Source organism: Cavia porcellus, unplaced genomic scaffold (genome assembly GCF_034190915.1).
Source record: "Cavia porcellus strain 051 isolate PalLab524CR breed Dunkin Hartley unplaced genomic scaffold, mCavPor4.1 scaffold_22, whole genome shotgun sequence".
Lineage (NCBI taxonomy): Eukaryota > Metazoa > Chordata > Mammalia > Rodentia > Caviidae > Cavia > Cavia porcellus.
This window is the reverse complement of record NW_026947505.1, coordinates 32869129-32895252: the sequence shown is the minus strand read 5'-3', so window position 1 is coordinate 32895252 and position 26124 is coordinate 32869129. Positions and strand designations below refer to the sequence as shown.

Sequence of the window (26124 nt, the reverse complement as noted above, 5' to 3'; positions counted from 1 at the left end):
ACCAGCAAAGGTATGTGCTTGCCATGGGCCTGGCCACCTCTCTGGGAAGGGTGGATTCCAGCCCCTCTAATGCAAAACGCCAATCAGCAGCTGCAAAACTGGACACCACCTCAGGCTTCACACCCACGGCACTAAACACATGAAAACTCAGTGGAGGCGGAGAGGGAAACACTGACACACAGGTCGACGACGAAGTCCAAGTGTGGTAAAAGGGATTTATTTCTGGAGCACAGTAACTGCCATGCAAGTAGGAACATTCCACTTACCAGTCCTGTCCATGTTTTTGTGTCACAAAGACATACTAAGACTTTGGAAAAATTCCAAAGGGGATTGCACTTGAAATGTGCTGTTTTATCCCTCCCCTCCCTCCCCACCCCGGCACTTATCTTTATCACACTGAACCAAATGTAATAGCTTTACAGCTTACTAAAACTCAAACTTGTCCTCAGAGGAAGCAGTTCAAACATTTCCAACTGTAAATAAGCAATCCAGTGATTCTACAGCAGGAGAGAAACCAAAAGCTGCTGCATCAGCATGCTGTCCTGTCAAGAGGACACACACATGAAGAAAATCCACCTGTTCTGGGAAAAGTGGACCTCTTCGGAACCGAGATCCCAAGATGCAAGGCAATCTTGTGGGTACAACATTCTCCTTGTGATAGGGAAGTAAGGAATAGACTAGAGCCAGCTAAGAATAGGGACTATAAAGAAGATGCTGATGCCGGGGATATAGCTCAGCGGCACAGCCTACCTGGCAAGCACGAGGTCCTGAATTCAATTCCCCAGTACCAAAAAAAAGGCACTGAGCATGACCACTGACATCTGTAATGCCAGCTATTGGGGAGGCTGAGGAAGGAAGACCAAAAGTCAGTCTTGACCACTTAGGAAGATCCTGTGTTGAAATCTAAAGACAAAAAGGGCAGGGGGTACAGCTTAGTGGCAGAGTGCTTATTTAGCATGCAGGAGGCCCTGGGTTCGGTCTCCAGGATCACAGAGGCACAGAATGATAGAATATCATTGCAGTGCTCCCAAAAGATAGCTTTATCGTGAGTAAAGGGCTGGAAGGCAACTCTCTGAGGCACTGTGCCAGCAACACACTCGGCCCAGTAATAAAATGGAAGGAGTTTCCCCATGCACTTGCCAGAGAGCAGGGACTTGAAGGCATGGGAGACCAGGTTCGACTAGCAGATGTCCACATGCTTCCTGAGTAGCTGAGCTTGATATGAACACAGAACAAGATAATGAACACAGGAGCCACCATCCAGAAGGCTGTCATGATAACCAAAATGGGCAGGTGCCAGCCACCAGGGATACCAGGGTCCCCAGACAATATGGCACCCATGCTCTGACAGCACTGTCTCATTTCTTATCCGGTGCAAATGGCTTGTCCCCTTCTCCTTCAAATACAGAGCAGTAGCTCTCTAGAAGAAGCAGAACAAGGAGAATGTGGCAGTAAATTTCTATAAAAGCCCAGCTCTCTGCTGATGCACCTGAGGGTTTCTGGGCAAAGACTTCTGACTCCTGGGCCCAGGTTTATTGTAAGGTATGGATGGTTTAGAAGGTATTGTTTGTGCTAGACAAAAGCAGAGAGACCAAACACTGAGTGGAGCAGAGTGTAGGGTGGTATATGCAGTGTGTGTGTGAGTGATATCTGGGTGGTATAATGTGAATGTGCCCAAATGGGGGTGGAGGGCCCCTGAGCAGGCCCTTGGGGTCAAGTGGCCCCACCACTCTAGCAGCCCCATACAGCCACACTGCAAACCTGGGTCTCTCCTGGATGGGGTTAGCAATAGGTAACCTGAAAACTCCCATAGCAAACATCCCCTGGCCGCCTGACTGCATATTCAAACATTATTTGAGGCAATGATTCAAAATCATTCACCAAACTTTTTCAAACTTTCAACCATGAACCACATTAAGTTTATGTGGCTTTCCACATTGCACAGGCACATACATCTAGAAACAAGTTCATACTTAGCCTGATCACATGGGGTATGCTCTGATGTGTCCTATTCTGTTACTTATGTGGTGATCATGATCCACCCTAATTGATTTTTCTTTTTCTTTCTTGGTACTAGCAATTTTTTTGAATTTTTATTTTTTAAATACATTATTATTTTCAATCTTATTTATTTATTTATTGGTTTTTGTTTTGTGGTGCTAGGGATCAAACCCAGGCCTTGTGCATGGAAAGCAAGAGCTCCACCAGGAACCACATCCCCAGACCAGTATTAGGAATTTAATCCAAGGCCTGTGCACTAAAACACATCCCCTGCCTTTTTAAAATGTTTTCGAGACAGGATCTCACTAAGTCAGTAAGTTGCCCATGCTGGGGTAGAATTTGCTATTCTCTCTCCTCAGTCTCTCAGAGTGCTGGGATTATAAGTATGCACCAACACTGAACTGATTTTGTGACCTACTTGCAACTGGGCACAAACAGTTTTTGTCTGTTTTGGTACCTACCGGGAATCCAACTCACGACCTTGCATTTGCCAGGCAGACAATTACGCCTCTGAGCTAAACCCCCAGCCCACAAACAGCTGTTTTACACCAAGCCTCCCTCGACAGAGCAGACCTCAGTGAGGATCACTAAGTGCCACCATGGGGGCACCTACCATTAAAAAGGAGAATGAAGATTTTCTGACCTATGTAAAGAAAAGGGGTCCTGCCCAGGTGGACTCAGGCCCAGGCTGACAACCATCAATCGGTCCACCTTCCCAAGTCACTGGGGAAGACTGGGTCACTCACTGGGGTCAGCCCGGCGCTATCTCTGCCTGAGCCAGATGCGCCTGGCTAATAAGAAAGAACGGGGAATCCAGGCCACCCTGAGGTTGGCCAGATCTAGCGGAAAGACGCTGCGGGAGCACCGGCGTCTGCTTTGTGCTCTATCTCTGGGGAGCACAGACCAGAAGGTCTCCTGAAGGCGCTGTCGCCCCATACCGGCTCTGCCCAGATCGAGTGACCCAGAAAGCGATCAGAACTGAGCTGTGGGGCCCAATGACCGTCACATGGCCTGCGTGGGACAAGCAGGACCTTGGAGCCAGGTGCGTCCCACCGCTGGGCCTGAGGGCGCAGCTGGGAAGGGAGGTTGTCAGAGGTGCACGGGCTCCGCTGGAGTGGGAGGCTGCACGGGCCTGGCCCCAGCTCCCCCGGGCAATGCTGCCTGGGGCTGCCAGCGCCGCTGCCTGTGGGCACCCAGTCATCATCACAGATAGACAACCGCGAAAAGCCCCCTCGCAGGTTGGTCAGGGCCGTGGGGGCGAGGCTGTGCATGCTGGGCTCCAGAGGAGATGGCCGGGCCCTCGTCTTGGCACGCAGCTCGTCTGCCACCGCCAGCTGCACGCGATGCGGCCTCTCAGGGTGGTAGAACTTACACTTGATGCCATAGGTGCATTTCTTGCCTGCAAAGGGCAGAGCAGAGAGGGCACAGGGTGAGACTTGATGCAGGGACAGGCCTGCAGCTCCAGCAGTGCAGGGCCTTGCCCTCTTCTCCAGGAGTCCCCAAGAAAGGCCTGTGGTCCTGGCGTCTGGCAGAAGTGAGAAGCACTCTGCTTACAGGGTGAGCTATAGTGCTCTGAGCACAGTAACTCCCAAAGAGATTAGTGAAAGGGTTGCCTAGAAGGTCAACTGGGATAAAATCCTTAAAATGGGCACTCTTACTGGGTGGAGTTAGGGGCAATGGTGGGGCAGGATGGGGACACAGTGAAAGGGCTGAGAACTGGACCCAGGGGCACATGGCACAGCCTTGGCCCACATGAGACTCCAACATCCAGCCCAAAGCTCCATGCAGCAGTGTGTAGGACTTCATTTCAGCCTTACAGCAACCCTGCCCAGAAACTGCAGACCAGAGAGGTTACGGTACCTCTCAAGGGAAATGCTGCCGGTGAAGGGCAGAACTTGGGAGGAAATCTGGGCTGCTGACTGCCAGACCAGCGCTTCTGACTGTACCCCTCTGCTGCTCCTACCAGTCCCTGAACAGGAGTCAGAAGGCCATGGGCACCACCCACCATAGGGGCAGTGCTGCCAGGATGGCTCTGGGGGCCTCGGCTTCCTGCTCAGGAAGTTGCTCAGGGTGGGTCCATGGCGGCCCAGAGGATCATCAGGAGGCATGAACCTAGGAAACAAGCACAGAGCGGTGATTGCTAGACCAAAAGGAACTCACTACTGGCTTTACATAGGAGCTGGGGGTGCAGGCCCAGGCCACCCAACAAGTACCAAATGACACGGACCGTCTACCTGGGGCAGTTGTCAGATCATCTTAAACAGCTCAACCCACTTCACCCTGAGCCTGTGAGCACAGCACAGCCCCAGCCGTTCCCCAGACTTCCTCCTTGGGTGGTGCAAGCCAGCAGGCACAGAATCACCTAGCAACTGGGTTATGGACACAGCCTCAGAGTTCACATGTTCAATCAGAATCTGAAGTTCAGAAATTTGCATTTTAACAATCTCCCAGATGACTTCCATCTAGGAAAAGCATAACTGCTCTCTTTCCCCTCCCCAGATTCCCATTGTTTTCATAGGAACCTCCATGGAGTTAACAGAAAGTAGCTACAAGATTTAGGGACCATATGAGCTCCTTGAGGCTTGGGCCCCTTTCTCCTGGGTGCTTCATCCCACACCAAACTAAGCTCAGGATGTGCAGTGCTGATAATCAGAAGCACCAGCCAGGACCTCAGTGATGAAAGCAGCCAGAACACTGCACCCAAGCACCACCGGGGCCCTCCGCAGCAAACCCAGGGCTTCTGGGCACCATCTCAGCTTCCCCAGCTTTGCTCATGTTGTTCTTGGATAGCAGCCTACCCTCCTCCTCCCTGGCACAGGGCCCTGGCAAGGAAGAGAATGCACGCTCAGGGTGCCCAGGAACCAAGGGAAAAATAAAGTGCCTCAGGAGGAACACTCACCCATTTCATGAGAGCTCCCTCTTTAAATCAATATTTTTATTCCCAGGAAACCCTTCTAGGCCACATGAAGGTTCTAAATGGAGGATTCTAAATGGGAGAGAATCTAATGGGAGAGGGACTGATTTATGGGTTGCTGTCCACCCTTCAAGAGTCACAGAGTCATGACAAGGTCCCGCCCTGCAGAGAGCTGGACGGTCTCCATGGCTCAGTGCCAGACTCCACAGCCAGCTTCTCTGAGCTGGGCCTCACCCAAAATCTGGAGACTCACCCACTATAGTTTTAAAAGTTCCCAAAGGCCTTACCTCCCAAGAGAGCGGGAACTGTACCAACAAGGACACACCCGGGGCCCAAAGGAGCAGACACTGTCACTCACAGTCAAGCAGGCAGACATGGCCTAGCCACCCATTAGCAGAGACCAATGCATACAACAGACTTGGCCTGGGCCCCTAGCTGTCACCAGGCCAGAGGCAGCCATGACCCATCAGCCCCCAGGGAGGATTTCTGAAACCCACAGTCACAAGGTTTGCCAGATGTCTAGGCCAAAGGTAGACAGGGAGAGCAGCTGGCTCTGCATATCTGGAAATGACAATGGGTGATTGCAGGTGAGCATCTGCCTCAGGGCTCAGGAGGCCACCTCCACCCCCTCAGCAACAGTGATGGGGGCAAAGGTGTACCCTGAGGATGCCACATCCACATCTAGCCTTGGAAGAACAGTTACCAGTTTGGGACGATTCTCTCCAGTCCTCACAGCAATCTCACAGGTACTATTGCTTTCAGCCTTGGGACAGAAACAAGTGGGAATGATGTGTGTGCATGCTGTGCCACACGGTCTGTTCCCCAGGCCCACGTCCACCGTCTGGGCTTTTTTCCAGTGAATGCCGGAGCACATTTGCAGTAGACAAGCCATGGTTCCCTTCTTCCATAGCTCAGGGTCAGGGCCCTCCCCCAGGGCCTGCTGACAGATTTATGCCTTGTGACCCTGGCATCCACCCCTTCCCCAGTCACAGCCGCTTGGTCCAGGGCTGACTTGATTCAGGGGACCACCCTCGGAGCCAGCAGAATGACAGGGTCTCCTGACCAGTTCCTGACCAAGCTCCTGACCAAGAGGTGTGGGGACAGCCATTTCCAGGCAGATTTAAGATCTTTAATGCCTGAAGACTCTCTACTACACTCCCATGTGTAATTCAAAACTTTTTTAAAACCCTAAAATAGGGCTGGAGAAGTAGCTCAGTAGTGCAGCACCAGCCTGGGAAGCTCAAGGCCCTGAGTTTGATTCTTGGTACTGGAAAAAAAAAAAAATGACAAAAAACCCCAATGATAAATGACAGGAAATACAACAAAGTTCAGATTTTTTTTTTCCCATGATGACTATTTCAAAGGTCTTATTGAAAGGATTAAATTCTAAAAATAAAAGAAGTTTCTGATGTACCCTGGCCCACCTGTTGGGCAACTCTGCCATGAGTCTGTTGGATATGACCATGGGAACTTCAAGGTCCAGGTCAGGTACCAAACTGCCCCGTGGGTGAAGGGACCCACCAGGAAGCTGGTCACGAAAGAGAAGAGACCCAGAGCAACAAAAGTACCTTATGGCCCCGGGAGGCCGCGCGCTGTAACCCCAGTCCGTGGTGCCAGGCCCCCTGCTCCGTACCTATCATTGACAAAGGAGAACATGAGCAACCTCTGCTCAATGAACCACTTCCACTCAGGGTTCTCGCTCTGCAGATCTCGGTAGTTGTCATTGGAGACGATGACGCCGTCCTTCTCATAGGCCACCTTCACGATGTAGCGGTCATCGTAGCAGACCACCCGCTTGCCGTTCACCTTGCGGGACGGCGTGTACACAAGCACAGCCTGGCGCTCCAGCTCCTCCAGCACGTGCTGCTCTGGGGCCAGAAGCCGAGACCACAGTCAGCGCCACTGTGCCCCAGTCTCCTCCCACCCCGCCCCAGCCAATCAGATGGAAGCAGGGGCGGGAGCAGGCACCAGTTGCTCCTCCCACTCCTAATGCTCACTTTTTCTCCTAAATTTCACTAAATTTTCCAGCAGCCTGAAGCCAAGGTGGCTTTTGGCTTCTGTCCTGCCTCAGTTAAGACAGCCTCCTTGGAAGGAGGATTTTAGCCACACCTCTTGTCCTTTTGAGGATTACATGCCCCATTGGCCCTACAGTGGTAGACGTTGGGGTCTTTCTGGGGGTGGACTTCCTGCCTTAACTGGAATCCTACTGATGCCTTAGCGATGATTAGCAGCCTGGCATCCACCAGAAAGACTCCTGGGTGGACCCTTCTCTGCAAAGCATCCCACAAGTGTCTGCTTGGCCACCTTTGCATTGAAACAAAGACATCTCTGCCACAGACACCTCTGAGTGACTCCAGAATGTAAGAGGAAGAGTCTGGGACTCAGAATACACAGCCTGGATTCTGAGATGGACTCCAGTTCCTTACATCTCTTTAACATGCAGTGCGACAGTCATAAAATAAGGTTGATGACACCTTCTATACCTGTCTCATGTGCTTGTGAGCAGACTGAGCCAGCTCAGGAGTGTGAGAGGTCTGGCAAACACTGGGGCTGCACCAGATGGTGCAAATATTGCAATATGTTTCCTTGCAGAAGCTGCAGTCTCTGCCCTGGGAAGGGCCACTGTTTGATCTTAGATTTCCCTTTGGAGACTTACAAGGAAAATCTGTTTTCCACATAACAGTTACCCAGAACTTAAAAAAGTATGAACCTATTCTTCATAGATTATCTCTTCCCCTAAGTTTAAGTCCAGTATGACATGATTTGTAGACTTTAAAAAGACAACAGAGAACATATTTGTGGTACAAAGTGCAATAAAAAATACCATAAACTTTGAGGAGCACAAAACAGGCCGTGCTTGGGAAGCTCCTGCTGCTCCCCCCTGTTCAGTCCTCTCCATTCCCCTTATAATAGTTCATATTTTACAGCACAGTGATTTATAAACTACAATTCCCTTGTTTCAATTACGAGATATGTGTGTATGAGGACCATCTTCAATACGGTTACATGTTGAGCTTTGCACAAATGGAATCATTATGCATGTACTTTATACAACTGCTTTTTTCACTGATCGTGGCTGGTGAAGTTTGGTGGTCTAGTGTTCACTCCAGTAGCTTGCAAGTAAGCCCCTGGCACAGAAATCCAAGGAACTCTCTGGAATGTTCCTTAGAAATTCTCTAATAATTTTTGCCAAACCACTGACTATAAAGTGCCCTCTTATGGTAGTTTTACTTTGTATTTGTCTGGTTACTAATGAGATTGAGCATCTTTGCATAGGTTTATCGGCCATTTATGTTTTCTCTTCTTTGAAAGACTCATTCTGGTTTTAGCTGATTTTTCTATTGGTTCATTGTCCTTGTCTCATTCATTTGAAGATGTTCTCCATAAATCTAGATATTAATCCTTCATCAATAGTGTGTGATGTGACCCAGGCATGGTGGTGCTCTCCTGTAATCCCAGCACTTGGGAGGCTGAGGCAAGAAGATGATGGCAAGTTCAAGACCAGCCTGGATCACAAAGCGAGACCAAGGCCAGCCTGAATCACATGGCAAGATTCAGTCTCAAAAAGACAAAAAAAAAAATATTATGTGATGTGTAGCCTCCCCCAGTTTGAGACATGGTTTTTCTTTTTCTTTATTCTTTTTTTTCTTTTGTGATATTTTTATTTATGTATCTCCCATAGTACATTCTTTATGATAGCTTGTTTCAAAATTCCTTTCCTGCTTCAAAATAATTCTCCTATTTTTTAACTATTATATTTATATTACTATTATATTAATATTTTATATTAATCTAAAAATAGATTATATTTACCTATGGAATGAATGGTTGAAAGACAATAGTCTGCACATTGGTGCCATAAAGAATTATTTGGGGGTAACCAGTTCATAATGGACTATTGCAGAGATGTGTGTATCCCCCTTTCTTCCTATAAACTCCATTGAAATTTCAGCTAAGGGACTCAAAAATGGTACCTATCATATTAAAAATGGGTTCAGGAATAACAGCAGACCCAGGATTTTAATAAGTTCTGGGAAGAGAGAAAGCAGAGAGGACCGTATTGACTGTAGAGCAGGGAGGGCAACACGGCCCAGAGTGTGCCCACGAGGCTGACCCAGAGCTGGGGACCCTCTCCCTGTGCAGCCACAAGACAGTCGAGGCTGCGGAGGGGCCAGGGCCAGGACACACTGGCTTCCTGGAGGGCCACTCACGACAGGTGTCCCAAGGTGGGGACCTGCACTGACTTCCTATCCCAAAACTGTAAATAAAGGAAGGAGGAAAGTCCCACTGTGTTGCTCCCCTAGCATCAAATTCCCATCACTGGGGCACCAGACACGCGGTGGGCAGAGGTGCCTACTGCTCGTCTGCCCATACGGGGTGTGTGGAAGCGGGTCAGCACCGAGGGTCAGCCCTGCCTTTCAGGGAAAGGTCCCCAAGCCAGAAGAGAAAGCCCAGGGCAGTTGCACAGGAACTGATTACCACCAGCCTTTGAGGAGGAAAGCTGGGGAGAGGGTAGGAGAAGAGAAGAGGAAAGGAGAGAAAGAGAGTCAGGAAAAAATAGCATTGTGGAAAGTAAGAGAACTTTTTAAAAAGTTTGTGTCCCTGCAGAAATATTCAGAAAGATGCTGCAGCAAAAAGACAATCATGTTTTTACTTAAAAATAAAAAGCAAAGGAGACAGAAGAAGAAACTAGTAACCACTGACAGAATTAAAAACAAACCACAGACAAAGACAAAACTGTCAGTAAAAAGACAAGAAGAAAACACGAAGGAAATTTCCCAGCATGACGGAGAGGCTGCTGGCTGAGCTGAAAGGGCCACAACAGAGTTTCAGCACCTGATTTCCTGGTACCACACGGCTGAACAAAAGCCGCACAAAATCCTGTTGTTTAAACCACTTTGTTCAGTCATTTTGCTTAAAAGATTCTCTTAGCTAATATATGAATTAAAGAATTTCCTGGGTCTCAATTACCATTTGTTTTAAATGAAGAGATGGGACTAGCTATTCAGTACATAATAAACGTTACCTGTCAGGGTGCACATCTTTGTGTGACCCTATATACCAGAGCCAATCTTTCTTCAGTGTTAAAAGTTGTAAGACACAATCATTTTGGGAATTTAAGCATTCACACTAAAAGATTGAGTAATTTTTTTTAATCTTTTTGAGACAGGGTTGTACTGTGCACTTTAAGTTGGCCTTGAGCTCACTTTGTAGCCCAGACTGGTCTCAAACTCACAACAATCCTCTTGCCTCAGCCTCCCAATTGCTGGGATTAGACTGAGTAATTTATTTGTTCATTTATTCAACTTTCTTTTCTGAGCAGCTACTGTTGTACTCAGGTGTCTTGCTGGCACGGAACAGTCACAGAAAGTGATTTCATAGATGTTTTTAACAGACACCATTAAACTGGTCACTAGAAAGATAACCGACCACAAGCATTACCAAGAGGGGGAGCATTACCAAGGAAGGGTGCATTGCATCCCTCAAGCATAACCAGTCCAGCTTACCTCTGATAGGGGTATCGGATCGGGATGGCTCTTTCCTCCAGGATGGGACAAAAACTTTGATATAGGTGTGTCCTCTGTCCTTGAACCAGTCCACAGCCAGCTGGATTCCCCGGCAAGAGAAGACTTCTTTATTTCCATGGCTATGAAAATAAGACAAAGAAACTGAGAAGGCACAGGAAGGGTTCCTAGGAGTAATTTCTCCTGGGAACATTTGGGATCACAGTTTCTTTACTGAGAAGGAACCAGGCAGATCTGCGTTTTAAAGATAATGTTTCTAACCACAACTGTAGCCCATAACTAGAACCAGGAAGCTGGTGGTAAGGACATAGCACGCTAGCTCCCCAGGGAAAATATTCCAAGAAAGAGGAGGACAGGGAGACTGAGGGAGAGACAGGTTCTTGAGAGCAGAGGCCCCTGCAAAGCCTGGTGAGAAGCAGCCAGTCTGAGCCTGGAAGGGGACCGTATTTAAGCTTTAGGTACCATCCTTTCTTACATATGTGACCTTTCCTGTTATTTTCTCAGAGGACTTAGGACAGTCACGGGTCAATGAAGCATTATAAAATGGATAACAGAAGTCAGGCTCTTTGGAGTTATCAGAGAGCTTGAATTCCTTCAGCTTCAATAACAACTGAGAACGCTGGCTTTGCAATTTTGTAGGGGAAGGGGGACTTCTCCTGGTAAAAAGAACACATTGCTTTGGCCATCAAAGCTGCACTAGGAGACTTGTATAAATAGTGAGAAAATCTCATTATGGCTTGTATTTAGATGTCCCCCCAAAGCTTCATGTGCTCATAGGTGGGGCTTTTTGGAGCTGGCTGGATCTATGCTATATGATACTTGGTGAGGGGTATATGGTTCTAAATTTCTCCACTGATTGGTCTAACATAATTGTGAGTGTGGATAATGGGAAGGTCTACCCTGGGTGTGAGTGACACCACCCAAAAGGCTTGAAGCCTGAATGGGATAAAAGGGGAAGGGAACCTTGGTACGTGCTGCCTTGATGACTCCTGCTTGGTTTGCAGTTTCTCCTCCACGATGCCTCTCTGCCATATCATACCACCTTGAAGCCAGCTGACTATGGACTAAAACTTCTACAAACTGTGAGTTGAAATAAACCTGTTCTCCTTTAACTTTTAGCGTTGGGTGTTTTGTCTTAGCGATGAGAAAAGTAACTAAGACAACCCTCAAGAAGATGGGGATAGAATGCTAGTTCTTCCATCCAGGGGAAGCTGAGAGAGGAAAGTAGATGGGGTATATGAGGAGGTCATTGCCCCTCACTCCCACTGAGCCCAAAGAGGAGGGGGGCATTCAGTAGAGGAAAAACGTGGCATGTGATCAGGCATTGGCTGTCATGCTGGTCAATGGGGCCGTGCGTAAGACAAAGGCTTCCATTTGTCCACAGACTTCATCACTGTCTCAGCGTGGATTATGAACCTCCACTACAAGCCTGCAGTAGGTGCGGAGGAGGGATGTTCCTCCCTTCTTGGAGTTCATCTTTAATAGGTGTGAATAGTTCTGTCTGCCAAGTGACTTGGCACATTTTGTCTCATTTAATTACTACAAGTCCTTGAGGAAGTGACCTTCACCTTGTTTTACCCTTGAAGGAACTGATGTACAGAAATGTGCTGGATCTGGTCTAGTGCCCCTGCCCTCTGAGCCTGATTGTTGGCTGAAAACTCTTTCTCCCTTGGCACCAGGTTTCCTGGGCCCCAGGCGTGGCTCCTTGGAGCAGAAGCCACCCAAGGTTAAGTGCTCCTGCGGGAAGGAGCCTTCCTGGGTTACTGCCCAGCACTGGGAGGTGGCTTATCAGGCAGCAGGCTGATGGGCAAAGGAAATGAGAGCCCAGAGGTTTTGAATAGCGTGAGGGTAGAAAGGGGAAGTGGGTTGGTGCCTGAAGTAAACTATGCCAACGTGAGAACTGTGCCTGGGGCAGTCACGGTTGGGGGTACTGTCATTTATAGAAACCAAACTATCTTGTGAACCACTGGATCTTTGATTTGTACCCAGGAAGTTGCTGCAGAAGCTAAAGCTCACCAAACAACCCCTTTGGAGCAAGGCTGGGCGAAGAATAGAAGGGAAGAAAGAGGAGCAATGACTTCTTAGGGGTCTGGGATAGAAACACACACCCTTGTTTCCACTGTTTTTTATTTGGGATTAAATTACCAGTGCTCAAAATCTTCTCCCCAGGAGATCGAGCAAGTCAGGGCAAGAAGAGGTGGGCAAGGGCTGCCTCGGGTGCTCTCACCTTATAAAGAAATGGGTGCAGACTAAGTTTGGTCAGAACAGATTCAGGGGCTCAGAAGCCAGTCTGTTCCCCAGCCCAAAAGTAAACTCGTATCTATCTCTTGCCTGCCAACTTGTAGCCCACCAAGAGGGACCTGATGAAAACAGAGGCTATTTCCACCCAGATTCTTTGCACTGACCAAGTCCTTCTTCTGGAAGAAGCGGAATCTTCTAAGTTTTATAATAGATTTAAAGTGTAGCAAAAAGTCCAGCATAGCCCCAATGAGGACACAGTGAAATGAAACTGTCCTCTGAAGCACTAAGAGGATGTGAAACTCTCAGGTGACTTCCTCCACGCTGGAGGCTTCGAAGCCCACCATTGCTAGATTTGCCCACAGAATGTGAAGCAAGCTGGGAGCTTGTGAGTTCTCGGGTCCTGCAAAAAGTTGCTGCCTCGTGCCTCCTAGAAAGCCACATTCTTCCCAAACACCATGATGCAGCTGCTAACAGGCCACCTCACAAGTTGCCTGATCTCTAAAAAGTTGCTGGACATTTTGTTTTCAAAGTCAGATGTCTAGCAACTCAGATATTCAGCTGAGTGACCCAAACATGCTCTCTCTCTCTCTCTCTCTCTCTCTCTCTCTCTCTCTCTCTCTCTCTGAACCTCTGAAGAAAAATTCCTTTAGAAGAAAATATGCTTGTGTCTTTCTAACACATGTGAAATAATCACCTTTAACCTTGGCGTGTCAGAGATGAAACATCTATTGGAGATTACTTAGTCCAACCTCTTAACTGTGTAAACAGGACTCAAAAAAGTCAGGGACTTGCCAAGGCCACACAGCTGCTTAGCTGAAAACCCAGAGCTGCACAGCTTCGTGCACAGCTATTTAAAGTCAAATGAATTCAAGGGAAATACAGTTTAAAATTCAGTTCCTCAATCGCCCGAGCCACCTCTCAGGTGCTGGGTAGCCACGTGTGGCAAGTGGCTGCCATAGCTGATAGCACAGACTAAAACTTTCCATCATCACCAAGAGCTGCGTTCGGCAGCCATGCGTTAAAGTCCAAACTCAGACCTTCAGGCACTGAACTGTCTGCGGTCCTGGGTTCTGACCCAAGCCTGGCTCCCCAGGTCTCGGACTGATGCTCACCCACTTTGCAACACACAATTCTTATTAAAGTTGCCTGACTACAGCCAGGCATGGTGGCTGTAATCCCAGCATTCTGGAAGGCTGAGGGAGGCAGATCACAAGTTTGAGTACAAGCTGAGCAATCTGGCAAAACCACGTCTGAAACTCAAATTAAATCAAAGTTTTTTTTAAAAGGACTGGCATGCTCACTTCAGCAGCACATATGCTGAAAATGGGCCGGGGCTGTAACTTAGTGCAGAGGCCTTGGGTTCAATCCCCAGGAAAGAAAAGTTGACTAACTGCTTATGAGTGGGGTGGGTGGAAATCCATTAGTCCTGCTTTTGGGAGCCCAGTGAATTTTCTGCATTGCAACAGTGAGGAGACAGAAGGGTCTTTAGGTCCATTGTAAGGAAGTGCCACCCGCTTAGCCCTGTTCTATTGAAACATCTCAAGGACAGAGAACAGCAGCCTGCCTTTTTAGTACAAGTTTTGTTTTTGTTTAGTACAAGTTGTGTTTTGTTGGTCCTTATTGACTGGCATCTTAGTTTCCTACTGCTGTTTGGTGGCTTAAAACAAAACAAATTTATTCTCTTCTAGATCTGGAGGCCACAAATCTGATACAGACTCCAGGACTAAACTCAGGGTGTCAGCCAAGCTGGGCCTCTTTCTGGAAGCTTGAGGGAGGAGTTTGTTTTCTTGTATTTTTCTACTGACTTGGGGGCCTCTTCTTTCAAGTGGGCTTGAAATAATACACACCGTGAATCACTTATGTGTGCATATCTGTGTTTCTCTGAGAAGATTCAGAGCTTTTAACAGATATTTAAAGAATTTGTGACCCTCTAAATGTTAGGGATAGCTCATGCAAAATGAGAAATTAGCAGCGATGTTGTGTTTGATGGCCAGGGATTTCTGTTTTCCTCTGCCTTTTAGGAGGCACTAAGGGGTGCATCCCTTGTCAGCACAAGGAGTGTTTGAGTGAGCTATCAGTCCTTAGGTCTGACCCTCTCTCACCCTGGAAGGGATATAATATGCTTGGCCAGATCAGGACTGGTCAAGTCAGCCCTGACTTCTATGCATGTACTTCCACTAAGGTCACCAGGCAAGACATTTGGGGCTTCTACCCCGAAAGTGTGGGATGTTGGGCTCAGGAGTGTTGGTTGTGGATGAACATGGAGGCCTATGTCGGCCGCTGTTCTCTGTAGGCACAAGTACAGGCCACCAGAGGTTCCTGGGGACATAGAGTCACAGCCAGTGGCAGACACTCTGGAGGGTGCTCTGGAGGGAGCTGCACATCTCTCCCCTTCAGGGAAGAAAGGGCATGTGTCCCTCTCAGCTTCAAGCTCCTTCTCAGGCAGCCTCACCTTCAAAACCAGAAGACATGAATGTCTTCCATACTACAAACCTCAGTGAAGGAGAGCTTCCAGAAACACTGTCTCTGAGGGTTATTGGAACTCTGAAATCAGCAGCTAATGACACACCAGTTTGGGTTTCAACTGCCCATCACTTGTAGCCTCTGCCTCAGCCTCTGCCTAGATTTCAATCACAGGATCTGGAAGGCCCCGGGGGATATAGCTTCTCTTGAAACTTCAATTGGAGGACACAGTAGATGCCACCGTAGAAGAGACAGGGAAAGGGATGGAACCTCAGACTCTCATTCTTTCCCAAAACTTGCTTTTAAGGGGAACAAATTAAGTTCCAAGGTCAGGTGGTTGCTGTACAATTTTGACTAACTAATGGGATACAATGGGCAGGCATACATGTTTGCATGTGGATACACATGTGTGCATGTATTCATGTGGACATATAGCCATGTGCACACACAGAGAAAATGCATTCTGGTTACTGGAGGTGTTTCATGGGCAGCAAGTGTGTGGCAAGCACCTCACAGTAAGTCTGAGGAAGGATTTCCACTTGTCACCCGTGCAGGTTGAACATGAGAAGAATAAACCGAATGCTGCTGGGAGAGTAGAGGGCAGAGGTGATGAGACCAGATAGATTCACCAGGGTCATGGTCATATGCAGATAAAGGATGTAGTGTAAGTTGTAATTCCAGGCAGCAACTGAGACTCCCATCAAAAGAAAATCTTGCACTGCTACCCTGTAACAACCCTAAAAATATTCTTGTACCCAAAGAAAAAATGCTAATGATTTCCTATAATGCCCCAAAGTAATCTTTTTACCGTGTGTCCATTCTACTGTTTGATTTGGAATCTAAAGCTAGGAATGTTTTTAACTAATATGATTATCATTTTACATGCAAAGCCCTCTTTCTATTGATGCCTAGAGAAAGAGAGAGGAGTCTGGTCTAGATCATTCAGAGACCAGGCTCCCTCCAGCTCTTTCCAGGACCCTTAAAGCCTACTGGATTCCTACAAGTTCCAGTAATGCTCTAGATCTTAAATGGAGCAGGATTCTATAGGCTCCCCTACAAGGAACATGCATAAGAATATGAAAGCACCCCAAGGGCCAGCTCATCAGTCCCAGGGAAAGAGGGGCTCATCACCTTTTGCAGGGGTGTAGAAGTGTATGTTTTACTGGGGATTGAATCCAGAGCCTTGGCACTGAGCTACATGCCCAGTCCTTTTCATTTTATTTTTTAGTTTTGAGGCAAGGTCTGGCTAAGTTGCCTACACTAAGCTCAGATTGCAATCTTCCTGCCTCAGCTTCCCAGAGTGCTAGGACTCAGGCATGCAACCCATGCCCGGCTTTATCATGTATTAATACAACAAGATGCTAGACCTGCCTGAGGAAAAATGGTGCACTGCTCTCAGTGCAAAACACACAATGTGGGAGGACAGCATCCAAGGGTGGTCCATGTTGTGTTGAACCTTTTTCCAAACTGCTATCTGTCTTGCAAAGGCAAATCCAGCATGAGCCTCAGTCCCCAGGAGAAACTTGAGGATGCCTTGTTGACATGGTGGGAGCCTCTGAAACTACTTTCCTGAATTCTTCCCCATAACCTCTTCCCCATAAGATCTTTCACCCGGGGTGGAGTGTGGGAGGCTGCAGAGGCTATCGCAGTGGGGTTCAGCCAAGCCCGGCACAACGGCCATTCAGAGCATGATGCTCACATCCCCAAAATGCACAAAGGTGTCAAGAGCAGTCTGCAGCTAGACGAGGACCACAAACACCTCTCAGACACAACAAGGGAACTGAGACCTCCCCCCAACCAACCCCCAGCAGAGGGTTCCCAGGGCAGCTCTGGTCTTTCTCCCACGAGATTCTCACATCCCTGAGGGAGGCAGAAGAGATAAGAGGAATCGAGAACTCTTGTTTTCCCAGAGTTGTGCAGCTGGTGAGGGACAGGGTCCAGAGAAAAAGCCACATCTGTCCACACCTGACCCTGGGCTCTTCCCAATTACCCACGCCTCCCTCAGAGGAAGGAAGACTTTGTATGTTTCTTCTTCTGCATGATCAGAGAGGGGCTGTCCCCAGCAAGTTGTGCAGCCCCGATCCTCAAACTACTTTCTCAGAAGGGCCGATCCCCAACAGTACAGATGGAGAAATGAAGGCTCAGAGATGTTGAGTGGCTTTACTTAAGGCCACATCGCTACTAAAAGATGAAACAGGGATTCTACACCAATCCATTGGCCCCAAAGCTCTTCAGAACAGCTACAGAAAGCAAGAATGATTCCTAGGCCTCCTGAGACTCAGTCCTCCACTACCCACCCCCAGCTACTCAATGAGGAAAGCAGGAAAGATACCTCATAGCCACGTTGCTGCCATCGATCACTATGGGACGCAGAGAACTGGCCGGGTCACTGCAGTCCTCTTCCAGGGCTGGCCCTGGGCCCCTCCAGGCAGAGTCTGGGGCCCCACAGGAGCCCCTGGGAACAAGTAGGGGCCCAGTGCCACTGTCTGAGACTTCCTGAGCTGCAGCGGGGCGGCTGCCTGTCCGGATCAGCTCCTGTAGCACGTCATTGACCAGGGCGCCGTCACCCAGTTTGTCCAGTACCCTGACCACATCCTCCCGGCTGTAGCCCAACTTCTGGAAGAACTCCATCTTGCTCGGGCGCTCCATACTGTTCCAGCCAGCACCTTGTGTGGGTCCTACCCCCAGCTTCCTCCTGGCAGAGCCCCACGGGCATGAGCTAAAGGAAAAACAATGTCCATCAGGTGTTTTCTATGCAGTGTGGCAGCCAGGCTGCCAGGTGACTGAGGGTAAACTGGGTACAAGCTCCCTCCCTCCAGCCTTATCAGTCAGGAAATCACCTTGAGCCTGGTCCCCTTGGGGATTTTCAGTTGCTCCGTGTGGTTGGGGAGCTGCAGATGCAATCAGACTGCTTGCGCTAGCGCATTCTCAAAGGTCTTTACCCCATCGCGCCTGTGCAGGGCTCGCCAACCACACCCCAGGGTGGCAGGTGCTGAGCAGGGCACCCAGCATTCAGAGCAGGACAAGGAAATGTGCCTGAGGCTCTGTTAGAGACTGGAGGGTGGCCCCCAGATTCCTGTGCTGAAGTTCTTAACCCCAGGACCTCACAGCGTGATTGTACTCGGAGACAGGACCTTTAAAACAAGGTCTTCAGCATTGGCCTTTGTCCAGTGACTGGTGTCCTACAGGAAAAGGAAATCTGGATGGAGAGAGGGGTAAATATTTGAAGTCACAGGGAGACCAGATTCAACTCTTCCTCTCCAACCTCACTGCCTGGGTCCCCCCTGTGGGGTGATGAGGTTGGAAAGGAGCTAATTATCTTGTTTTGGAAAATGGCTATTTCTTGTTATGGTATTTTCAGAAGGAGATGATGACTAAACCAGTATGACTACTTGGGACAACTTGATCTCTCCTAAATACAGCCATAATCATGAAAACGTATTTAATGTGAAAACGTCAGACAACACATGAGTGTAAAGCGTACTGCAGACCCTGATTCTCCAGTCCCTCTCTTCTGAGTCTGCTAACTGCTTGCAATGTCTCCAACACTTTCTCTACACATTTAACTTGAAAATTAATAAATAAAAACAAATACAGTTTACGGTTGTTTGGTTTGATTTTTTACATAAATGATGCCATGCTGCACATATTGTTCTGCAACTTCCTTTTCATATTAAAAATGCATTTTAGAAATTTTTTCCAGGCCACTTTACCTATCCTGTTGCCTATGGTATCCCCCAAATCTGATGGATGAATGGATGGATGGATGGATGGATGGATGGATGGATGGAAGGATGTTGCTTGCCACAGCTTAGTCATATGCTAAAAGATGGAAGTTTAAGTTGTCTCCCATTTTTATCTGTTAGAAATACTGCTGATTGAAGATTTTTTCCCATTTCTTTCACTCTGTCCTTTTCTCAGAAGTTCATCCTATTCCTCCATCTGAATCCTTCGCAGCATTCAAGACTGTGTGATTCCCACGTGGCCTTCATATTTTCTCACAGGCCTCTTCCTGTAGTGCAGGGGCTGTGGCACAGCTAGGGTCGAGGTCTGGCAGGTGGAGGGTACTTCACAACCAGCTCTGGATAGATGGACCTCTGCTGCAGTCCTCCCTCACGTGTCTCCTGCTCCGACGCTGCCCAGGACAGCGCCACCACCATTGAAACACTGAAACCGCCCCAAGGTCACCTTCTAACTGCCAAGGACAACAGCATCTTCACCACTCCGGCCTCATCCAACCTGTCTGCTGCTTTTGACTCTGTGGACCACACTCTAACCCATTAGTTTCAGGTTTAAAACCATGGACTGCCTCTTCTCCAAACTCTGTGCTCCTTCAGGCTACATAGCTTAGCCTGATTCTCCTCTTACATCTGTCCAGCTCTTTCCTCTGCTCCCTCTTTCAATGTGGGACTCCTGCACAGGCCACCCTGTAGCCCCTATAAAGGCACACACACACTATGTAAATAAAGTGTTGTGGGAACTCAGAATGCTGGCATTCAACAGAGACGACCACGGATCTACTTCAGTGGTTCTCACAGGGTGATCTCACAGGGTGATCCTGGGGGACCTCAAGACTTTTTCAGGGAATCCATGAAACTATAACAACTCATAATTTCAAAATAATAATTTCAATAACAATCTCATAATAATAGTAAAGTATGTGTTTATTTTCTTCCTTTCATAGTATCCCAAAGAATATTCCAGAGACTATCTGTCCTGTGATACTGCTGGGGTTTAAATGCAAAAGCAGATGTAAGAATCCAGATGTCGTCTATAAAACTAGACATTAAAGAGATTTGAAAAAAATCATGCCACTTTGGGAAGATGGAGTTTTTATAAAGGTGTGACTGGCACATTGCTGTTTAAAAATAAATGGGTTTAGGGGCTGGGGATTTAGCTCAGCGGCATAAGCACCTGCCTTGCAAGCAAGCAGTCATGAGTTCGATCCTTGGTACCGATAAAAAGGAAAAAGACAAAAAAATAAATAAATAAAAAATAAATGGGTTTGCGAGGTGCTGAGTTCAATCCCCGGTACTGCAAGTAAAAAGGTTAATTTACTGTTTCTTAGTTTTAGTTTCTAACCAAGTATATTTTAATAGATAAATATAGCCCTCAGCAACAAAAGTCCATGGAGATCCTTCAAAATATTTAAGGGTACAGAAGGGTTCTGAAACCACAAAGTTTCTTCTAAAATCAAGAGCCATCCCCACAGGTACTTCCACAGAGACAGCCTGTAGCTGTGTGGCCATTCTCCTGGGCCCTGGTTCCAAAGGCCCGGTGTGTTTCCTCCCCTCAGCCTGTCCCTGAAAACCCCCATCTCCATCGACTCACTTGCTCCCCCAGCCTCTCTCCAGCCCTCCTCATCCCTTACCCAGAGCACCACAGCCTTCGAGGGCCTCCAGCCTCACACCCATCTGCCTGGAACTCACATGTAGCCCGCATCCTATATTACCAGCAGGCTGACACCATACGAGATAGGGCTGAGAAGCACAGTAGATTGCTTGTTTTTGCTACCGTGAAAGACATATTGCCATGATCGCTCTTAAAATACGTCCCCTCACTTCAAACACATGATCCCCTGGCTATTTTCTGAAGCATTTCTGGAACTCTTCTTTCCTGAATGTCTTTAATTTGCATTGTTCTGGCTCGTTAATGTCCTGAATCAACTCAACATTTTTATTTTTAGGAGGAGCCAGAAGTTGCAAGGTATCAAATGTGGTAGATATGGTGGACAAGGACATACTGTAATGCTTTTATGAGCCTAGCTTTTGTCGGAGGGCACTCGGCAGCAGCATTCACCGTAGTTTTGATCACACCTCAGAAATAGATGCATGAAAGAGAATTTCTTTAAAACGTGGCAAAAACAATAAGTATGTTCAGGGCAGAGGGAATATAGTTGTTAGTAGACAAGGCAACCAGCCTGCGGGCCTGTGTGCTGGCAGAATCCAAGTGAGAGACAGCCCAACAGGACAGAAGCAGGGAGGTAGGGTTGGCAAACTTCACAGGGAAAACACAAAGGAACATTTTGAGGAGACTAACACCAATGTGTCTTTTACTCTAAGAAACCTTGAAAATTTAAACATTCATCATTACTTTGATCATTCCTCAGATCAACCCCGGTTAGAAGTACATCCTGCCAACTCTGACTACAAAAAGATCCTAAATTCTGATCAATTGTGCCATGATATAACTCTGACCCTGCCTCCCTCACCCACCATCCACCAGCCGCAAACCCAGCCCTTCTCAGAACCCACGGAGAAACCCTCCCTGCTCCCTAAGAATTCCAGAATATTCTCATACACATGCTTTTCTCTTTATCTGGAATGTTCCTTTTGGCTGGACAAACTTTAAGATTCAACTCATGTATCACTCAGAGACCTCCTTCCCTGCCTCCAAAAGAATCTCCATGTTCCTCCCCCTAGACAGAGTAAAGGACAAAACTTACACATGAGAGCACAAGTCTCCCCTTCAGGCTGGCCTACCTTCCATCTCTGGTTCAGGTACCTCTGCTCTAGTCTCTCCTTCTTTCTATACAAGTCACAGTCTTTCTGTCTCAGGATGGCTGCTTTGGGCTGGGGTTCAACTTCAAACCAAACTCCGTGGAGGAAGATGATATTTATCCAGCCTGACAGATCAGCCTAAGAGGCCACTCACTGACCTTAAAGGCTTCTCCTCAGGTTTCCTCCCAAGCCTAGAGCACCTGTCCTCTTATGAGGCACAGCCCACTGTCACATCCTGCAGAAAGCCTTCCCGAGCCCTGTGGTCCTGTCCACATCCAGCTCCACCCTCCCTGCTCATGCCTTCAGGCTTATTTTGCTTTGGAAGAGAGAAAGATCAACAGATGACAGAAACATAGACATTTATATTTATGTGGCTTTTCATGGTTTCACACAGAGAGTCTTGTTTAAATTTCCTATTGTTCCTGGTGGGATAATGGAGTAAACATAAGGCTTCTCCTTTCACAAATGAGGAAATTGAGGCTTCGAGTGGTACAGGGTGAAGATTGTATAGCTGGTAAATAGTAGATACTGACAATCAGTAGGTCCTGAAAATAATTCTGTCACTCTGAGTTTCACTCGGGCCCATGAAGTATCTTGTTATTGCAGAAATGGAAAAAAACAAAATAGGAAGAGGTCAGGTGGCTTTTCTTTAGTCATGAAGGAACAGGTAGGAGAAGAAGCTGTGTTTATTTTGTAACTCTGCATTTGGGTGTGACAGAAACATGAACATTTCCACAATGAGAAGAGGTGCATTTTTGACCGGGTGGGGACACAGAGTGGCCGTGAAAGGAGGTTGTCCATGGCTGCAGCTTCCTGAGGAGCCCACCGGTTAGATCCACAGTGCCTTTTCTGAAGAATTTTTAAAAGTTTTATGTGGGACAAAATGGCTGTTTTTATATAAAATTAACAAAAGTAATTCATGTTCTTTAGAGATTTTTTTTTCCTTCCTTGAGGATTTAAAACAAAACTTTATATCCTTTAAAAATTTTTTTCTAAGTAAGAGAGATCCTAGCTGGCAGAGGGGGTTCTGTGTACAGGAGCCAACCTGGGTCTTTGGGTGACAACCTTCCCCTGGGACGTGATGGCCCTTGGGCTCCAACACCCCAGCTGCTGGTTTGCCTTTCTATTTTTAAGACCTGAAAGTTTGAACAACCTTATCTCAGTTTTCTTCCTCAATCTTGACTGGAAGTCACAAAGCACCCAGAAGATTAATAACAAAATCTTCATAGTTGCCTCTTACCAGGAAATCAGCACTTTCTTCCCTAATCAGTAGTAAACAAGGCAACCAGGCTGTGGGCATGTGTTCTGGCAGAATCCAAAGTGGACAGAAACCAGGAAGGGGGTGCTGAGGGGCTTCATGGGTAGACTAAGGGGAATCGGGTCAGATCTGTTTCTCCTAGAGCAACCTACCAGGTTGAAGACCCCCAGACCAAACATCTGTACCCTCTGACCAAAAGACACCCTGAGGAAATGAAAGAAAATCTGAATGAGAAGGCTAAGATATGGAAGGGCGCAGCTACCCACACCCACACCCCTGCCCTCACCCCCACTGTGTGCAGGATTTTGTAATTACAAGCTGCTTCCTCCCGTATTGTGTGTTGCAGTTCCAAGGAAATACAAAACACCACCTCGTTCCTCATGTTGCAGTTTCTCTGAGGAAATTGAGTAAAAGACAGGATTTAGCGATTTATCCAACATTCCACAGCAAGTAAGCACCAGACTACAAAGGGCCACGATTACCTAGCAAGCGTGAGGCCCTGGATTCGATTTCTGCCACCAAAAAATGGGGCAGGGGGGCACAATTCCCATCACCCTTGCCAGGAGGTGACCCCTAGCCATGGCCTGCTGCCATGAGGCCACAGCTCAGGGCCAGATGAGCACATTCAGTATCTTGTCCTTGTCCGTGTGGCCTCTGCCAGTTCCAGAGAAATCCATGACACAGTGGCTGCCAGAATTCAGCCACTAGGATGAAAAAGTCGGCCCAGCTTCTCAACAGAGTTGAAGCAGAAGTTTTGCGGTTCAACACAGATCTCCAGGCCCTCAGCAGACTTGTCAGTTAGATTTTGAGGAAGTCAAAGAGAGGCAAAGATTTCAGCCCGTAAGACTGGCTTTTTCTCTCTCTCTCTTTTTTTTTTTTTTTTTTTTTTTTTTTTTTTTGACATGAGCTTTTTAAAAAAGAAAGTATTTTTTAAAAATTTTAAAACTGTGATCAGATATAAAATTTACCATTTTAACCATTTTAAGGGTACATTTCCATAGCATTGAGTCCATTCACATGTAGGACAACTATCACCATCATCCATCTCTAGAACCTCTTTCATCTTGCAAACTAAAGCTCAGTGGCATAAGTGCCTACCTGGCAAGCATGAGGTTGTGACTTCAAACAAACAGAAAACCTAAAGCTTCACTCATTAAACACTGCTACCACTACCCTCTTCCCCCTGCCCTCCAGCTCTTGGCAACCACCATTGCACACTGTCTGTGAATTTGGACACTCCAATTACCATGTGTCCTTTTGTCACGGTTTATTTCACTTAGCGTAGTATCTCCAAGGTTCATCCATGTTGCCACATGTGTCAGAATCTCTTTCTTTTCTGAGGCTGAGTAACACCCACTGTATATAGCACATACTATTTTTACCCATTCTATATGGGTACTATACTATATTTACCCATTCACCCACCCATTCATCCATCAATGAACACTTCAGTCATTTCCACCTTTTGATGACTGCTATACCTGCTGCTGTGAGCATTGGCATGCCAGCCCGGCCATTTGTTATCTTCTTAAACTTGCTCCTGGATCTTCAGGCTATATGTTGCCTGTTACCTTCGTACAGTTTTGGGTCATACAAGTATTTGCAGCCCTGATCTATGCCCCAGAACAATGCTCCTATATTCTACATCCCAGTATCCATGTGTCAGATGCTGGTATTCTGAGAGTAGCAGCTTCTGGCTTGGGAGAAAAATCCACAGTCTTGAGGAGTCAAAGCTGAGGTTTCTTATGACAGCACAGAATTAGCTGAAATTATCTTCAGCACAATCAGATTTAAGAGTTGGATGTGTTCATCAGCCCACTTGAAGCACCTACAGCCCTCCTCTAGAACAGTGGTGTTTGAGGTCATTGCCCTGAGGTCCTGATCTGCATTCACCCAGGAAACTAGCTACCAACATCCATGCTGGATGCTTCATGAGCACTGAGAGAAAACTGAGTTGCATTCCTATATCTTTACAATGCCTACATACACCACAGCAGGAGGTTTTGCTTAAACTGAAGAGCTTAATCTTTCCCCCATAAAATTCTTGCTAAAACTGAACAAGGACTGTCCTTCAGGGAAATTTAAGATACTTGCTTTATTTTTCAATTCGAGCACTTAGAATAATTTCAGGTGTGAGCAGTCAGATTGTTCAGGACAGTACTCACCCAAAGACTGCTCACCAAATGGCCCTTCTTCCTCCCCACCCCAAGGGTCAGCCTCTGTTCCCAGCCCCTTGACTGAAGTCTGCACTCTGTCTGCCTCGCTGACTGAGGGCAGAGGCACATGCACTCACCATGCAGGGTATGACCTTCTGGATCTCCCAATATATGATGGCCCAGCTGCCCCACAGGCTCCACGTTGATGCAGGGGTCCCGGAGTCAGGAGAGGGCCGCCAGTCTGGGCCGCACCACAGCTGGAAGCCACTTCATGCCAACGTTCCACTTCCTGTGTAAGAAGTCACAGTCAGCTGCAAAGGTGGTTAGCAATCAAACGAGGGAGGAGAACTTGATGTTTTCGCTTCAGTATGAGTCACCAAATCAAAGTTCAATAGCCATATGCAAAATGAACTTTCCGGAAGGTGGCAGCAGGAGCCACTACACAGGAAATCCGGGAGCGTCCTAGAGGAAAAAGCCAAGAAGAATCTGAGGGTGAGAACTGCAGCTCCATGTCCTCACTGTTGCCTGTGCTGGGGAAGAGAGTTTGATCCTAGCTGATCCTCAGGGAGGGAGAACTCAAAACTAAACATGAATGCAGGGGCAGGGGCACGGGAGAGAACAGAGATGGCTCTGGGGTACACCCTGGACGTGGGGTGGAGGAAGACACTATTCCTTCTTCCACAAAGAGAGGAGGCTCAAATAAAGCATGAAATCCTTTGGCGGAGGAGCTTGGACACAGGAATAACATGACCCTGTGGCTCTCCTTACTGCTGCCCTGCACGGGGTGGACGGTGCTTCTGCCTCCCTGGGTGGGGTAAAGTCTGACCCCAGGACCGCCTGATCGCAGCACTCTGCTTTCAGGTGCAGTCAACAGATGCAGAGCTCAGCATTTATTTCCTGAATCTGGGGGTGTCCATCAGTGATTAGAATAAAAGGGGAAGTGGCAACCCAACCATACTGCAGCTCAGCTCCCGACAAACACCTCGCACAGCAACTTCCCCAGGGACACAGCCACCCAGCAGTCACACAGAATTTACAACCTGGGAGCTGGTGCCAAGGAAATACC

General features: G+C 47.6%; 1 protein-coding gene across 2 annotated transcripts; it reads right to left on the bottom strand.

Annotated features, from left to right (window-relative positions):
* Positions 1-201: 201 nt before the first annotated feature.
* Positions 202-25865, bottom strand: Zc3h12d (zinc finger CCCH-type containing 12D). Of its 2 annotated transcripts, XM_063233019.1 has the most exons (7): positions 25196-25865; positions 17985-18343; positions 17477-17863; positions 10423-10562; positions 6549-6783; positions 4007-4113; positions 202-3400 (listed from the first exon to the last, which is right to left on the bottom strand). In XM_063233019.1, exons 3-7 carry the CDS (start codon positions 17791-17793, stop codon positions 2841-2843), a joined length of 1359 nt encoding a protein of 452 aa, XP_063089089.1. In that variant the 5' UTR covers positions 17794-17863; positions 17985-18343; positions 25196-25865; the 3' UTR covers positions 202-2840. The 2 variants fall into 2 exon arrangements, with proteins under 2 accessions (XP_063089089.1, XP_013004293.1); XM_013148839.3 differs by lacking the exon at positions 17985-18343.
* Positions 25866-26124: the final 259 nt, after the last annotated feature.

Excerpts from the sequence above, each read along its gene's own strand:
- Zc3h12d (XM_063233019.1), bottom strand. The coding sequence starts at position 17,793 with ATGGAGCGCCCGAGCAAGATGGAGTTCTTCCAGAAGTTGGGCTACAGC. Across the intron at positions 10,563-17,476 it reads GGCAGCAACGTGGCTATGAG|CCATGGAAATAAAGAAGTCT; the intron begins GTATCTTTCCTG and ends TTATTTTCATAG. Across the intron at positions 4,114-6,548 it reads TTCTCCTTTGTCAATGATAG|GTTCATGCCTCCTGATGATC; the intron begins GTACGGAGCAGG and ends CTTGTTTCCTAG.